This window comes from Peromyscus maniculatus, chromosome 19 (assembly GCF_049852395.1).
Source record: "Peromyscus maniculatus bairdii isolate BWxNUB_F1_BW_parent chromosome 19, HU_Pman_BW_mat_3.1, whole genome shotgun sequence".
Lineage (NCBI taxonomy): Eukaryota > Metazoa > Chordata > Mammalia > Rodentia > Cricetidae > Peromyscus > Peromyscus maniculatus.
The window spans coordinates 23,714,656-23,732,429 of record NC_134870.1 but is presented as its reverse complement, the minus strand read 5'-3'; the positions used below and the strand labels follow the sequence as shown (position 1 = coordinate 23,732,429).

Below are 17,774 nucleotides of genomic sequence, written 5' to 3'. Positions count from 1 at the left end.
CATGTAGACTTATTATTAATTACGAAAGCTTGGCCTATAGCTTAGGCTTGTCCCACTAGCTCTTATAACAAATTGACCCATTTCTGTTCAGCTACATGTTGTCATGTGACTCACAGCTTTTACCTATCCTCCTGCATGTCTTGCTCCCTCTTCATCCGGCTGGCGACCCTGCCTTTCTTCTTCCCCAAGACCTCTCTTTCCCTAGAAGTCCCACCTAGCCTCTTCCTGCCTAGCTATTGGCCATTTAGCTTTATTAAACCAATCACAGTGACACATCTTTACACAGCATAAAGAAATATTCTGCAACAATTGATAAATATTTAAAAAGAACTACTTTCTAGTATAATTTACTTTCTATATTTAATATTTTGTCAACATTGGTATTAGTATGGCATGTTAATATTACTGCTAAATATAATAAAAATTCAGAAGTTAACTTTTTGTGTGCCTCTCTGTGTGATGTACATGTGTGTTGTATGTGTGGATGTGGTATGTGTGTCTGTACATAAGGGTGTGAAGGCCAGAGGCGGGTGTCAGGTATTCTGCTTGTCTCTCTACCATATTTCTCTGAGAGAGGGTTTCTTTCTGAACCTGGAACTCACCATTTCAGCGATACGCCAGGCATCCCCGGAGGCCAGGCATCCCGGGAGATCTATCTTCTGCTCCACTCCCCCCAACCCCATCCCCCTCTACCCCTCTGCACTTCCCCTCCCACCAGGGGTCCAGGTCATGTAAGCTACAGACAGACTGGCTTTTCACATGGTTGCTGAGGGTCAAACTCAGATGCTCATGATTGCACAGAACTGTTCTCGCCTACTGAGCCGTCTCCCCAGCCCCAGAAGTTAATTTTATCATCTAGGGAATTATTTTAATTCATGTCTGTATTTGGTCACAGATAAATATGACAGAGTGATAAAAGATGAATCAGTTAAAAGTCTGTCATCCAAGACCAGCCCAAGACCAGATGGCTTCGTTGCCCTGTGCCATGAAACAGTCAAAGAAGAACAAACGATCGTCAGTTTTCCTTGTTACTCGATAATAGACGATGAAGGAATTCATCTAAACGCGTAGGAGGCTAGCACTGTCCTGATAACCAAACCAGGAAACTTTCAAGGAAAAAGCACAACTTTTCATCTTGTATGCACGCACTGAGATACATAGCTTTTAAAAATTCTTTGCATGAAAGAATTAGATACCACCACGTTAAAACCTCAGAGAGAGGAGCTTGGACATAGAAATATATGTTGTAAAAGAAAATTTCCAGCTTTCTTTCAACTAAATAGCCTTTTAAAAGTAACCCGTGGGGCTGGAGAGGTGGCTCAGTGGCAGCAGCATTAACTGTTCTTCCCTAAGGACCTGGGTTCGATTCCCAGTGTCCACATGGCAGCCCACAACTCTCTGGAACTCCAGTGCCAGGGTCTCTGACACCATCTTCTGGCCTACATGGGGCATACACACATGTGGTGCATGTATATTCATGCAGGCAAAATAGCCATACATATAATAAGATGAAGTAATTTGTAAAGTAATCCTTATGCATTTGCTTTGTATACTGTAAAGCAGTGAGCGGCCCAGTGTCCTCCACTGATGCAGATGCAGTGAATCCCCCTCCCTAGACCGAGAGAACACTGGTTGTGGGTTTGAGAGAAAGCCGCTAGGGAAGGTTTGCTATCTGTTACCCCAAGTTGTAGGGTCTCATTTGGGCTTTGGAGGAAATCACCAGTGCCTTGAGAAACTTGGATACCAGCTCTTTCTTCCTATGACACAATTTGCGTCCTCAAATCATGGGGAAAATAATTGGTATCCGGGTACTTGAGATACTTTCTGATTCCATCCAACCATCCAGAGATCAGGGCTGTCCTTGGGCCCTGAAGGCTGAGGGAAGGGCACCCCACCCTTGCTGGAAGGCTCTCCAGCAAGCCTCCGGAGTGAGCAAGGCTCCCGAGTGCCTTTTTTTTGTTTTTGAACCTGGCATTCTGAGCTGGAGAGAAGAATGTCTCTAGCTGCCTCTCACTCAGTATGTGTGCCTCTCTCTGTAGCTGTGGTGAAGGGCAGGGGAAGAGGTACCTTTGTGCCCATCTGCCTCACATCTCCACGTTGACTGACCGTGCCAGTAAAAATGGAGTGTTGGGCAGTGTTGTGCCGGGACGAGCGAACGGCAAGCAGATGAGCTGTGGACGGACGGCTCTTTTGTGCATTGACGTATTTTCCTAGTAGCTTTCCCTGGCCCTCCCATCTTGTTAATCTCCCCTCTAGCGTGTTAGTAGATGCCCTGTTTGATCTTGCAGTTGACATGTAGCAAATCGATGTTGAGAAGTCTGTACGTCTACAGGGAGGAGGTAGATGTGCTTAAATTACTGTCTTGGGACTTTGAAGCCAGAAGCTCTTCAGAGCAGTAGGGACCCCTTTGTCTGCATGAGCTGACATCAGGAATTTGAACTTCAAATAATTGGCCATTGGATGCAGAAACACTTCTAGTTTCCAGAGCATGTCTTTTAAAACTTGCTTTTGTTTTACAGTTTAGAAAGTCTGTGTTCTGCCAAATGAATATCTTCATGGTGATAGAGAAGAGACTTTTCTTGTTGAGCATTTTTGTGTTTGACCTTAATCTGTGGAATTAGAAAAGGCACCTTTTATTTTACTGATTTAGTCTGCTTTGCTGTGTAATCCATGATACTCAGTGAAAAGCTGGTGCAGCTAAGGCGAGGTGACTTGGTACTGCCAGTGTGGCAAGAAAGTGGAAACCGTTCTGACGGCTAGCTCAGGTCTCTTCTTCAATACAGTGTTGCTTCAGATAGGTTGTGCCGGACTAGACGGTTGACTGACAACCTCAGATTTCTTGTCTGGGAATGGCCACAGTGCTTCCTGATTTTATGGCTTAAGTATTAGATGTAGTTGTTTTTGTAAATCAAAGGTTAGGGAAAGGATATGATTAAGTAAACTAAAATTAAACATAAAGATTTATCAATTTGGGTGTGTGTGCATGCTGGAGAGATGTCTCAGCAATTAAAGAACTCTTCAGAGGAGGCAGGTTTAGTTGTGAGCGCCCACATGGTGACTCACAACAACCCAAAAGTCCAGTTCCAGGGCATATGATTTCCCTCTCCTGGCTTCGGCAGGCACCAGTCATGTGCACGGTGCACATATATACATTCAGACAAAACAGTCATACAAAGAATATAAATAAATATATTTAACTTTACAAATTGATATTTGGAGATATTTAAATGAAATTACTACTATGGCAAAACCCCCTTTACAGAGACACCCTGTACCCTTTTACTTTTCCTACATACAAGTTTTTCTCAATCATCAAACACGGCTTTATTTTTTCATTTTAATGTCATGTGCTCACCCATTCCAACTCTGAAGGAATAGTAATGGTGCTATTTGAGTAACATCAGAGAGCTGGCTGTGGCTTGACTAGTTAGGAACTGTGTACAAGTCTTTGGTAGTAAAATAAATGTGTTTTTGTTGTTGAAAATGCATGTGTGCTCACCACCAAGACATCACAAGAAGGCTAAAGAATTGTCCCCAAATCAAGTCGCTAATAGATCCTGGGCAATTGAGTCTGTTTCTGTCAGCTGCTGCTCCTGACTGAAGGGGGGTCACTTACCGAGCACTATTGCCTGTAAGGCCAGCTGGTAAGAAGGGCGGGCATGTGCTAAACAGAGCTGTGTGCCTGGCTTAGCCCAGGCTTGCTCCAACTCTCTTCTCACAGACTCACTAATCTTTCCTTAGTCTAACAACCAGTTGTTTGGGGGAAGTCAAGTCACTTAACCCTTTTCATCTAGTTCCTGCTAACCATTTCTCCTCAAATTTAGTAACTAGGGAGATCTCTCTCTTTCTCTGTCTCTCTCCCCCTCTTTTTCCCCCTCTCTCCCATCTCTCTCTCTCTCTCTCTCTCTCTCTCTCTCTCTCTCTCTCTCTCTCTCTCTCTCTCCCCCCCCCCCTCCCAGTTGACCTTTAATTTCTGTTGACTCACACTGTTTATACGCGGCATTTAGATGGCAGATAGAAAACAATAGTATGTTGTGGTGGGGGAGATTTAAATCTTTGTGGCTGAGCTGATACATTTCAAAGCTGGTTGACTGGAGAGCTATAGGGTTAAAGGCTTGATTTTTTTTTTTAGACATTTATTTTATTTATTTTGCATGTATGAAAATTTTGCCTGCATGTATGTGTGTGTACCATGTGCCCATGGAGGTCATAAGAGGGTGTCAGGTCCCCTGGAACTGGAGTTGCAGATGGTTGTGAGCCACTGTGTGGGTGCTGGGAACCAAACCCAGGTCCTGCTCTTAACCACTGAGCCATCTCTCCAGCCCCAAAGGCTCACATTTGTGTCTTTACAATGAAGTGATATCAGTGTCTGCTTTACAAAGCTATTTTGAGGATGACGCGATAAATACCCACGGACTGTTTGCAGCAGTGCCTGACACACGGTAAGGACTCGATGCGCGTTAGTGTTTGTTAGTTTTTCCAGCTCTCTCCATGACTCCACCGCTTAGCACTTAGTGATCCGGGTCTCTGCCTGTGGAGATAACCCCCAAGGAATCGCCCTCCAGAAGACGCCCCTGTCTGCCACATGTTGGCTGGTTGTCCCTCCCAGACAGACTGCCTCCTCCCAGTGAGGTGCTTGCTGGAGAAGAGTCACCCCTGGAGCCACACATGTCATTCCCGTCGCTCGTCTCCGCCCTGAGATCAGGACCCAGGCTTTAACAGGAAAGCCCCGCAGAGTGTCTGCTGTGGGCTCCCTCTGCTGGCCCACCTAGCCAGTATGCAAATCAGCAGTGGAATAAGCCTAAAAAGTCAGCTTTAGGTGTTGAGGCATGCTTTATAAGAGGTGCATTTGGAAACGTGTGTGTGTGTGTGTGTGTGTGTGTGTGTGTGTGTGTGTGTGTGTGTGTGTGTGAATATACATATCACATGTATATTCTTTCTGCCATTTGCATTTTGAGTTGGGGTGTTCTCACAGGTTTCGGTTTGGGGGAATTCACTGTGATTTCAGATGGGACCAGTCATGACACATTGACAGCCTTAGTAGCTCTGTTCTCGAGAACTGATAAGAGTTTATATTCCAACATGGTCATGAGTATCCTAGACTCTTATTTTTGGAATCTCTAAGTTTAATTAAAAAAAAAAAAAGTCCTTGGTATGGAGACTTACGAATATTCTTCAAAGGTCATAGCTTAGACCCACCCTGGGGCAGTACTGTGTGGAGAGTTTAATATGTGTCAGCTAGTAATATCTCAGGTTTATTGAGTGGCCAGTCATTTATTTGGAGTCCTACTCCATCAATAAAATGTGCCACAGATTACCCAGAATTGCATATTATTTTTTTATTTTTGGGAAAGAGTGTGTTTGTCTATGAGAGCGTGGGCATGTTTGTATAGACCAGAGGACAACCTTGGGTGTTGTTCCTTGGGAGCAGTACAACCTGGTTTTTGAGACATGGTCTCTCACAGGGACTTGGGGCTTCCCTGTTAGGCTAGACTGGATGGCTGTTGTGCCTCTAGGACCGGGCCTTCCTGTCTCCACCTCCCCAGAGTTGTGATCATCAGCAGCTGCACTATGTATGCTTGGCTTTTTGACGTGGGTTCTGGGACCCCAACTCTGGTCCCCATGCTTGCATGGCACACACTTGACTGACTGAGCCATTCCCCAGCCCTAAAACTGCACTGACAAATAATTCTTCGGTGTCTTTGTCTTTCTTCTCTTTCTCTCTCTCCTTCTGTCTTCCATCTTTCCTTTTGTTTTGTTACTAGGAACAAACAACATAAATCGGATAACTGCAAACACGGACAATGGGGAGACTGAAGGAACAACTAAAATTATCGCACCTTCACCAGTGAAAAGGTCGGTGTGTGCAGTTGTGTGCTGTCGTAAACCCCACCCCCCACCCCACTCCCCACCCCCGCCACCGCCTTGTTGGCAAGGTTACGAATCTTTTCGCTTTGGTGACTGAGTAGTTTTTACCCCGGGTGGCCCAGTGGGTAGCGTCTGAGCCAAAGGATATGTTATTATGTCAGCAAAATACAGATGCCGGGACCTGGCCCTCATTGAGGTGCCCTTGCTCTCACAGCGTGGTGAAGCCACACCGTATGTGGTCTGCAACCCCTCAGCAGCACGCTGAAAATTCCACGTGGTTTTTAAAGTCAGAATACAATGGACTAGCTCACGGGGACTGGTGAAGTAAAGGGGGTGATAATGTTACTTTCGTTTAATGGACTGTATTCCTTGCAATGGTGCACTGAGCTGTGGTTCCAGGAAGAGGCTTATAGCTTTCGAGCCTCAGGATTCAAAGATTGCATACATATAAAGATCTGTCATGGTCCTCGGTGTCACGTTTCCCAAGGGCATTCCCACTGGGAACCTCCTCTTAACGTGCTGCATGGATTGGTTCCTGAAAGATGAGCTCTGTTCTCTGTTAAGGGAGTTCTGGAGTCACTTTTTCCTGTCTCCAATTATGCCTGTGGAGCAGCAGCATCAACGCACAATGAACAGCTTTCAGGAGCTCACTGTGCCTACAGAGGCTGCACCACTTGCATCATGGAGAAGTCCCAGAAGTCAGAGATGTGTGACCTGCAGAGGCGCCTTAGGTCATCCTCCACTCCATCATTCGTTAGTAGATAATGGTCCCTTCATCCAGCCGGACTGTGGTGACTGTGGAATACACCATAGTCCAGAGCTGTGATGGCGTGCGCTCGCGCTCTCGCTCTCTCTCTCTCTCTCTCTCTCTCTCTCTCTCTCTCTCTCTCTCTCTCTCTCTCTCTCTCTCTCTCTCTTCAAGACAGGGTTTTTTTTTTTGTGTGTGTGTAGCCTTGGCCTGTCCTGGAACTCACTCTGTAGACCGGGCTGGTCTTGAACTCACAGAAATCCACCTGCCTCTGCCTCCCAGAGTGCTGGGATTAAAGGCGTGCACTACTACTGCCCGACCTATTTTCTTTTCTTTAGTTCTAGAGCCTTCTCCTTACAGATCAACCTTTTGGAATGATGCATTCTTTACCTTTGTATGAAGATTGTATGTTCTTAGCTGTATTTCCCTAGTTGGCCTCCCAGTCCTGGGTGGAGGCAGCTTCATCTGCATGTACAGGGCACACTCATGACATAGCCAACAGAAGAACAGTCCTCTTCCATGAAATTCAGACCCCAGGCCTCTTAGAAAGAATTCAGTCCCCTTTGCAACTCATTGCCGCCAGCAGTCCTGAAACCAGAGGAGTGGCCGGCTCCCACCCGGGCTGTGAGAAGGAGTGCAGGGAAGGAACACAGTCACCACGCCACCTGGGATTTCGTTATCCGTTAACATTTATCTCCTTGCAATTCCTTTTTCATCCCTCTGATCTTCCCACTTTTTCTTTCTGACCTAGTAAACACATGCGCTTCATATGACTGTACTGAATCTCTGCTGTGTGTTTTTTTTTTGTTTGTTTTGCTTTTCCTTGTTTCAAAAGGGAAGCATTTACTTTGGGAATTTGATCTTTGAAATTGTGGTTTTAAATCATTATTAAGCAATATCTTGGGCCTATATGAAACAACCTACTGTCTCCTAAGCCTTGGATGTGTATGCATTTGTTGGATGTACCTTCTACAGGTGTGTATTATTCCTGTGTGGAAAGAGTGTCCCAAGACAGAAGCTTGTTTGTTTTGTTTCTGTAATATCCTTGTCACCTTCTCCTTTCCCTCTTGGTTGCTGTTACCAAGAATTCTGCTACAGCCATATTCTGTAACAACTATCCAGATCCCTCAAAAGGCCAGGATTAGAAGTGGCTTAGCAGCTAAGTAACTCTTTTTCTCTGCAAGCTAAGACTCCAGAGGAAGTGAGCAGTGGCCCCGTGCCCTGCTGCTGATCCCTTCCTCTGTTTGCCGAGGTGTTCCAAAACAGTTTGTTGGGCTTGAGTTATATTTACATTCTTAGGGCAGAAAGGCGATACTAGGTCAGGAAATGGTCTTCAAAAGTCATTCTGATCCGGAAGGACGGAGCCAAGATATCCGGAAGCTGGGCAGAGGTCAGATAGGGTAGCCTGGTCCTGCCCAGGGTTAGCTTTCAGAGCTCTAGAGCCAAAGCTCGAGCCAGGGCATCTGGCCACTGCTGAAGAATGCCAGCCTCATGTCAATGGATGCTCCAGTGTTGTAGTTACTTTTCTGTTGCCATGACAAAACACCATGACTAAGGTAACTTGACTCACAAAGAAACATTTAATTTAGGGCTCATGATTGCAGAGGATTAGAGTCCATGGCAGTCATCATGGTGGCAGGCGTGGCACAGTAGCTGAGAGGTTGCATCTGATCCATAAGCATGAAGCAGAGAGGACTAACTGGGAATAGCACCGGCTTTTGAAACCTCAAGGCACCAGTGACACACCTCCACCGGCCAGGTCACACCTTCTGATCCTTCCCAAACAGTTCTACCAACTGGGGACCAAGCACTCAAACACATAAGCCTACGGTGATGGTGACCGTTCCCATTCAGACTTCTACCCAGGTTCTCTTCCTCTTCATTGTGGTGCTTTCTCTATCTGCTAGTTCTTACTGCTGCTTTTCCTGGGAAGGACCATCTCTCCTCTTCCCCTCCCATGGCCCTTCCTTCTCTCCCTCTCTCCCCCAAGCCCCTTCTCACTAGGCAGGTATTGTCTCTTGTAGAACAGACCTCAAATTCAATCAGAAAGCAGTTGGCTAGCCCCATTAACCGCCATTCCATTGTTATACCTGTGGGCACCTGTCACCTGGCATGTATTGCAGGGCAGAAAACACCCCGATGGCTTTTCTCCCTCCGCGGCCTGCATAGCAACTTTCAGCACTGTGAAAGGTGGCCAGAAGGGAGAAAGCTTCCGGGTCAGTTCTGGCTTGATTTCTGTATGTTTTACAACTGAATTGTGTTGTTTTCTTCAGCAGTGGGGTCTTATTGTCTAGTTATGGTGGGCAAGCAAGCGCAATGCCCATGGCCTCTGTTGTTTTGGGTGCCTCTGGGCCTCGCTGACAAAATTCATAGGAAGGTTTCCACACCTGATACTGAGATTTTCATCTAATAACCCAAGGCTTCTGGGGAAAGTGCTGTCATCCATGCGGAATACTCCATTTAAACTCCTTAGAAATAATATATATATAAAACATCATATATATTTATATACAACATATAATGTGCAGGTACACCCTATGTAGACCAGCCTGGTCCTGGGCTCAGAGATCCATTTGTCTCTACTGTCCAGTTCAGGCATTAAATGCATTTGCGACCATACTCCAACTTAAATTCCGTTTTTTAATTAACTTACTAAGGAGTGGTTTTGTGTAAGGCTTTTCCTCACATCCTTAGTTTTGGCTTACCTGGTTCCCACCATCTCCTCTTCCCCACTAGAGTGGACTCTTCGGAAAGTTTTTAACAATTGATCAGCTTGGCTTCTCTTCACGTAAAGCAATACAACTAGACTCAGGGAGGAGACATGAAGTACTTACTAGAGAAAGACTGTTTATTAAGCAGCCATCTTAGGTCCTTTTTGGAATGAGTCACAGCTATACACAAGGAAGTATGTGTGTATGTATCCATCTTAACGTTTGTTACATAAGTCTTCTGAATAAATCAGTGTGAATTAACATAATTTATCTTTCTGATGCACTTACTTTCCATTCTTTACTATTAAAGTTTTAAGAAAGCAAAGAGTGAGAACAGCCCTGATCCCCAAAGAAGCAAATCTCATGCGCCGTGGGAAGAAAACGGACCCCAGAGGTAAGACGTCTCACTGTCTTTGGAAAGAAGGGCAGCAGAGAGTGTATCTGTCACACTTACCCAAGAAGCTAACTGCTCTGTAGCTTCAGGAAGTGCTGAAGTGGACACCAGGAGCATGTTTCCTAATGTGAAACCTTTTAGAATGTCAGAAAGGGAAACAAGCGGGCATAAAAAGCCACCCACAGGGCCACTGTAATGGTTCAGAGCAGTGGTTCTCAACCTGTGGGTCACGACCCCCTTGGGGTTCACACAGCAGATGTTTAATATTACAATTCATAATAGTAGCAAATTACAGTCATGAGGTGGGAACAAAATTATTTTATGGTGTGTGTGTGTGTGGGGGGGGTCACCACAGCATGAGGAACTGTATTAAAAGGGTCACAGCATTAGGAAGGTTGAGAACCACTGATTCTGAGAAAAATTCCCAATGACATCAATGCTAACATTCCACACTTGTTCTTGTAAAAAAAACTCTCAAGCTGGTACATGAACCATTTTTCTTTCCCTCCAGCGGCCTCTACAACTCGCCCAGTGACCGAACTAGGTCACCAAAGTTTCCCTGTACCCGCCAGCGTAACCTCTCCTGCGGCAGTGATAACGACTCGGCACAGCCAATGAGGCGGAGGTGAGCTGAGCACAGTTCCCATCCCAGTGGGATCGGAAGCGTTGGGACCTGGGCTCGATTCTGTAAAGTGATCCTCAGAAAGCCACTGCTTCTGTCTCCTCGTGATAGCCGGAATCCTGTTCTTTTCAAAATAAAGCAAGTTGGGAGTCCTGAAGTATTTATCTGAAACGGTTTTAGAGAATATTTTTTTTTTATGAAATACTGATAGTCACGTGCTTTCTTTATTAAAAACGGCAAATTTAAAAACGCAGATAATACACTAACAATATAATGTGCCTTGCATGGTATCAATAATACCTATTAAATGTTACTCCATTGGGAACTAGAACTACACTTGAAGTCACTGTGCTCCATCCTCCAAAGTGATACTGATGGTGTAAGCTTGCATCGGTGAGCCTCTTTTGAAGCAGAGACCATGAACCTGCTGTCTTTATAGGTGCCACTTTGCTTGTGTGGATGCTTAATCACCCCCAAGTTAACATAAGGGCAGGGGCGTGTTTAAGTATGTTAGAGGCAATGGGAAGACGGAGGCCCGGTGGTGGCGTTGAGGAGGCAGGTCCACTCTTCTGAGAGTTGGATGGTATATAGGAAGGGGGTGGGGCAGTCTTTAGACACCTCTCAGGAAGTTAGGCTCTGAAAGAGCGGAAGGAACGAGTGGAAGAAGAGGAGGAGTGTATAGATCAAAGTTTATGTTGAGGGCCAGTGTGACGGCTCCACAAGTATGGTGCTTGCTGCCAAGTCCGATGACCCGAGTTCAATCCTGGAAGCCATATGGTGGAAGGAGAGAGCCAGCCCCTTCAAGCTGCCCTCTGGCCCCTCACATACAAACACCAGCATGGTGTTAAGAAAAAGGTGATAATATTAAAAGCGACAAAAAGGGTTTTGTCAGGGCACGTTGACTATAATGTGAGAGGTGAGCGGGAAGTTAAGGAAGATGGCCGGGACTCACGTAGCATGTGGGGGTGGTGGGGGAGCTAACTTTGGTGGTCAAGACAGTTCCATAGGTAACGGGGAGATGTAAGTTTTTGTTTCCGATGGAGGGAAGATGGAAGCGTCCTTTTGCCTATGGGAGGAGAAAGCAGAGACCAGCTAATGCAGACGCCCCTTAGCCAAAGGGCACCAAAGGAGATGTTGACAGCACTCTACGGAGACAGTGCTTAGGTCAGAAAGAGGTGTCACTCTGTTGAGTGCCTGAAGCATGATGAAGTCAGGAAAGCCGGTTGACGGTGTACCCAACACACTCCTGTCCAGCTCCTTCTGGCCACTGATGCTCAGCTAGCTGTTTGGGGCTGGTCCCAAAAACCCGGATCCTTTGTGTGATAGTTTGCCAAGATGAGGGGATAAAAAGCAGAGCTGGGGATAGTACCAAGAATTGGCGTGTAGGTTACTGACTGGAACCTAAGCTGACTAAGGATGCAGTAGGCAGAGCTCATGGGGTCAGGTAAAGGGAAGGGTGACGGTAGGCGAGGAAGCAGGAATAGTGACAGCCTACAGTGACACATGTCCCTTTCACTGGAAATGCCTGGTTTTGAAGATTCCTTATTTTTAAATTGTGTATGTGTGTGTGTGCGCGCGCGCGTGCATGTGCGTGTTGGGAGGGGGAGCAGTGCATCTGAGTGCAGGTGCCTGTACTGTTCCATCCCCAGGAGCTGGAGTGACAGATCAGCTGCCCGGTAAACTGAACTCAGGCCCTCTATAGGAGCAGTTCATGCTCTTACCTGCCGCAACATCTCTCCAGCTGTTTTCTTCCTCCTCACAACTGTTTATGGGAGGTTCTATTAAAACTGGGCCACTTGAGGCTGGAGACATGAATGAGTGGTTAAGAACACTGGTTGTTCTTCCAGAACCAAGCTTTGATGCCTAGTACCTAAATAGCAGCCCACAATCATCTGTAACTCCAGCTCTAGGGGATTCAACACTGTCTTCTGCAGAGCCTTTGAGGGCACCAGGTACATCCTTGGTATGCAGACGTACATGCAGGCAAAACACCCTTACATACAAAAATTAACACCAAGCCACTGAAAGGAGTAGCTTGAGTCTCAAAGCTCTTCAGTGGGGAAGGTGGGATTCCTAGTCACGTGGTCTGGCTTCAGTGCCTGCATTTTTTTTTAAACAAAATATCCTACTAGAAGTGCTTAAAGGTAGACAGGAAGGAGGGGGCGGTGTGGTGAGAAAGCAGTGTGTTTGGAGATGGTTTGAGGTAATAAAGGTTCAAGTTTAATGAAGATGTAGGTTGGTGAGTTGTGGTGGGTGAGGTTATTATAGAAGAAAGAAGGAATTCAAGGCCAGGATGTTGGAAAGTGAATTCGAGTGAGAGCTGGAACCAGCTGAACATTGGCTTGGAGGGTTACATACCTAGAAACCACAGGCTAGCCCTGTTGTTGGGTGAATGTAGCTTCTCCAACATGGCCATTACACATAAACCACAGCCTCGCTCTCGATGACGGGGTTCCTGAGGCCAGCTGGTGGTGTGCCGTGTTTCTGGGACCTGTCATAGGGCTGGATGTATACACATGACTTAAATGTGTGGCCAGTGAACCAGTACAAAAGGCATTTGGGTTAACTGATGGGAAACTCCGTGTGCTTTCTTAGCTGTTGATAATGCTGCTTTGTGTAATTTCTTCTTTTCTCCTCAGGAAAGCTCATAACAGTGGTGAAGACTCAGATCTAAAGCAGAGGAGGAGGTAAAAAGCAAAGGGAGGAGTCGGGGAGGGGAAAGGGGGGTGTTCACAGCCGAAGCAAGAGTGGAGATTCTTCCCTCTGCTGCGGCTGCTTTATGATGGTATCACTCGTCTTTGGGTTTTAGCTCCAGTTCCAGTTGGATCTCCGTCTTCCACTCTGTTCTGACCCTTGGCGTTTCTCTTTTATCTGTTCCTTTTGTGCTTCTGGGGAGCTGTCTCAGGCTGTGCCCTGCCATATTGTAAACCACCCCACACTTGGTTTAAAACAGCAACGTGTATGTGTGTGTGTGTGTGTGTGTGTGTCTGTGTCTGTGCGTGTGTGTCTGTGTGTGTGTGTGTGTGTGTGTGTGTGTGTCTGTGTGTGTGTGTGTGTGTCTGTGTGTGTGTGTGTGTCTGTGTGTGTGTGTCTGTGTGTGTGTGTGTGTGTGTGTGTGTGTGTCTGTGTGTGTGTGTCTGTGTCTGTGTGTCTGTGTGTGTGTGTGTGTGTGTCTGTGTGTGTGTGTGTGTGTGTCCACGTGGATTGAACAGTGGTCAGATGGTAGCTGATGCTGTGTTGCCCAAAGGGTCTCTCTCAGGTAGATATAGCATCTTGGCAGGGTGGTTGGAGCACAGGCTTCCTTAGAGCGTGGTTGGAAGGAAGCAGAGCGCATGGCCCTGATTTGGGCTCCTCTTGGAACTAGCAGGCTATCCCCACACCTCATTCTGTTAGTGAAGCCTGTCACACGATCAGTACAAGTTGAGAGCAGTAGGAATAAACTCTACCTGCCCTTGGAAGGGTTGGAGAAGATGAGATGGCATCCCTATTTTGTCCACCATGTGCGTTTGGCTTTGCCGAGTTGGGTTTTGTTAGGCACGCTGGGTCTCCGGAGTCCTTTCTGGGAATCCATTTCCCTTAATGTGCTTCTTTCTTCCTCCTGCCTTGCTCTTTCTCTGAGCTGTGGACTTAATGTTTGACTGAGTCCGGAAACACTCCTGGGAGAGGGGTAACATGGCTCTTTGTGTTTGGATTAGTGGTTTTGCTCACACTCACACCTGGAGTACCGGATGAACCTCTCTACAAACTTGTCATACATTTTCCCGTCTTTGCTTGGTCTTCAGGTCCCGCTCCCGCTGTAACACAAGCAGTGGCAGTGAGTCAGAAAATTCTAACCGCGAGCACCGGAAAAAGAGAAACAGGTAATACTTAAAGACCGCAGTACCTACAGCTCTGCCATGGTCGCTGCCCTGGGGTCATGAGCTGCCTCCTTCCCTGATGGTCCCAAGGCCACAATCACTCATTTAGGAAACCTCTGCTCTTTGAGTTTCTTATCTCTAGGTAAGATAGTAAATAACTTGATAGTTTAAGCACATTCTTGTTTTTTTTTTTTTAAGATAATTCTATATTTAGGGTATAATGTGTGTTGAATTTATCTAAGGTGGGGAGGAGTTTGCGGTTTGTGTGGAGATTTCTCCTTGAAGTACCTCTGGATATGGTATTTCTGTATTTTACTTAGCCCCAAAGTGAGACTCATCGTCTTAGAGATTCTGTTAGTCTTAGCTTCTCTATAGCTACATGTGTTTCCAGTCACACGAGGTACAACAGGCCAGTGTGTTTCGGTCACCTTTGTAGGAGTCAGGTTTTAAGAGCTTGTTAATAAGACCACTTGGCACGTAGTCAGCGCTTGTGTTGGCTTCTTGCATTAATCACGTCTCCCTAGTTCCAAATCATTTATTTAAAAACAAAAGACATTCATGAGCTATGGAAACACCACCCGGGCAGGCCTCAGAGAGGTTTGATTGTCAGTCATACCCATTTCAAAGCCAGTGGTTCTTAACTGGGAAGGCGCTGCCCCTTCGGGGGACATTTGGTTGTGTTTGGAGACATCTGTTTTTGTCACATTTGGGTGGGAGCGATTGCTGCTGACCGGGGTTGATGCTAAGCATTCTCCAGCATGCAGGGCAGCCACCACCGCACACACACGTCTAGCACTAAAGCATCCATGATGCTGAGAGAGAGAGAGAGAGAGAGAGAGAGAGAGAGAGAGAGAGAGAGAGAGAGAGAGAGAGAGAGAGAGAGACCTGCTTCCACTCCTGTGGTGCTCAGACCTGCTCGTTCCTCTTTTCTAAGCCATCTTTTTCTCTTCTGAGTGAGAAGTTGGACCAATCTCCAAGGGCATTCTTTAGTGCTGGGGCCTCGCTCCACACTGACTGGATGCTCTCACCTCTGACTACAAAGCCTGTGGACTAATAGCCTGGACAGCCTTGTGAGAGTAGGCTTCTTGTTTAGGAAAACCCTCTCTCTGCCTACCGCCCTCTTGGAGGCTGGGATTATACTAGATAGTTGCAAGATCTCTGCGTGTCATAACACTCCTCGAAGAAACAATTTCAGTTTCTGTATCTGTGAAAATCCAATTATGAGAGCTGGCTCTCCCTCAGGTACGTTCTTCCTGCTGTAAAACCAAGCAATTTCGCACAAAACAAAACAAAACGGCTTTGGCTTTTCTGCTTAACAGCCTGTGCTGATTCATCAAGGCAGAATCTATTTGTTTTATTTAGTGTCTTCCAACTGTGTTCCTAAAGGGCCTGTTCTCACCTGCATGGAAGATAACCTGTTTAAAAACAACAAACAAAAACACAAAAACAAAAACAAAAAACACAGTGTCTTTTGGGGCCAAATGTGCTAAGGGTGACATTTGCTATTAAAAATGAAACAGAATTGAAAGGTTGCCGCCGGATCCTTAAATTGCCCATTGCTGGTCTGGCTGTGCTGACTGTGGCTTATGTCCCCGCCATGGGGAATTATCTTTGTCTCCCACAGACAGCTTTTTGTTTTCTTTTCATTTGGCTTTCTTAGTGTTAGAATGGCAGTGATTCTGAATGTTCAGATGCTAATGTACTTTGTAGTACTAGTGATGAGACGTGGCTTCCCAAGCATCCGCTCACATTTTACAGAAAGGATCCAGAAGGCTTTGCCAATTGATTTTTACCCTCTGGGCACTATGGCCCTAGGATCACGCAAGCTCCTGTGCCCTAAGTCGATGAGGAGGCATAGCAGGAAACCGGTGGAGAAAGAAGCGTGTCCAGCTCTGACCTCCATCCACGCAGGTTCCGCCCCAGCAGGCAATGGTGTGTGTGGAAGGAGGGTGCAAAGTCAGGGGGCTTCCTCGGGGTGCCACTGGCCCACCATGCTGTGCTGATTCCAGCCCCCTCCAGCTGGCGTTAGCCTGTGATCTTCGTACCAGGATGCCTCCTTTGGTATCAGACCTGGACGTTTAAGCGGCAGCTCTGCTCCTGCGCAGGAAGTCTTCTGTGTTCAGCAAAGCGCTGATTCTCCATATCTGCCTTTGCACTTGTCGGGAGGCTCCCTGGCGGGATGCTGAACCTTCAGCCATGTGCGGCTGCCCTGTGCTTGGCTGCCAGTGGGACTAGCGAGCACTCAGCAGCATCCTTTATGCTTTTATGAAAGGTTTTTGGTGACCATAGCACTAGCCAAACAGAATCTGGTACGTGTTGATGTTCTGTTTCTTACGATTGGATGTTTCCTTGTCGTTGCTTTGGAAAATTTTAACCTTGGAGCGACTTTTGGACAAACTTATTTTTAAATTTTCGTTAGCATGTATTATAGCTGTTGATCGGTTTGATTATGCTGTTTTTATGCACGTTATGATATATGTCAATCACAGTCACTCCCGTTGCCTTCTCTTCCCACCCTCATCTTCGGTTTCCTCTTCTCATCCAACCTCCTTTCTACTGTCCTTTCTTTTTTTAATGATGATGACCCAATCAGTGAATTTCATGAAGATTGTTTACAGGCACACAGGCCCTTTACCAATTTCCATACCAGTGAAGAAAACGTGTGTCCGTCCCCTCCCCCCATTCAATGTTAGCTGCACATAAATCCGTAGGGGGGCAGGTGGGACCCTATGAGCCCTCCCACTTCGGGGACAAGCTGTTGACAGGCCTTGCCATGTGCAGGTAATTGCATCTGCTGTGAGCCCCAGAGTGCAGCGGCTGTATCATGCCTCCCAGCCAGTGTTACACACTGCCCTCCCCAGTTCGCTCTGACTCTTTGTCTTCCTGGTCCCTAAGCCTTGGAGGAGTGTGTTGTTGATTGATGGCTGAGCATTCAGTAGTCATTTATGCTTAGCACTTTAACCAGTATGAGTCTCTAGAGTTACCATGGAGCACTGCAGGTAAGAAACTCCAATGATCAGTGCTAACATTAGTACCGTTCTATGTACATGCACTGAGTTGTTTGGAAGGCAGTCTGAAATGCACATCATACGAAGCAAAACAACAGCAGGAACCAGGGCCGACAGCCTTCCCAACCACAGGCTTTGGACCAGGTTCCTGATGCCGGATGTGAATTCCCTCCTGTGGAGAGGGCCTCCAATCAGTGGTTACCTCCCCGTATTGGCCCTTGCCACTGGTCCGCCAGTGGCTTCATCTTGCCTGGCAGGTCAGTCTTGCTGAACATGGGGCCCAAAGTTGAATACCACGATGGATGACAGTTTTCCCCAGCAGCCTGCATAGCACCTGATTGTGCCACGAGGACTAGCCAGCAGGGAGGAAGCTTCCAGGCCAATTGCAGCTTCATTCTTTCCCTGTGTCCCACAGCCACAGTGTGTGGTATTTTCAGCAATAGGCCTCACTATCCAGTTCTGACGAGCAGCCAATGGCAATTTACCATTATTTTTGGGGTGTGTGTGTGTGTGTGTGTGTGTGTGTGTGTGTGTGTGTGTATGTGTGTGTATGTCTGTCTGTCTGT

The 17,774-nt window shown here is 46.6% G+C and overlaps 1 protein-coding gene across 6 annotated transcripts in view; it reads left to right on the top strand.

Moving 5' to 3' along the window:
- The window catches only part of Epb41l4a (erythrocyte membrane protein band 4.1 like 4A), a 204,717-nt gene that overhangs the window by 162,945 nt on the left and 23,998 nt on the right, over positions 1-17,774 (top strand). For all 6 annotated transcript variants that reach the window (XM_076554897.1, XM_006977927.4, XM_076554896.1 and 3 more), the window contains 5 exons: positions 5,766-5,856; positions 9,638-9,721; positions 10,233-10,346; positions 12,983-13,030; positions 14,126-14,203. In XM_076554897.1, coding sequence (XP_076411012.1) covers positions 5,766-5,856; positions 9,638-9,721; positions 10,233-10,346; positions 12,983-13,030; positions 14,126-14,203 — 415 coding nt within the window. The remainder of the gene's footprint in view (positions 1-5,765; positions 5,857-9,637; positions 9,722-10,232; positions 10,347-12,982; positions 13,031-14,125; positions 14,204-17,774) is intronic.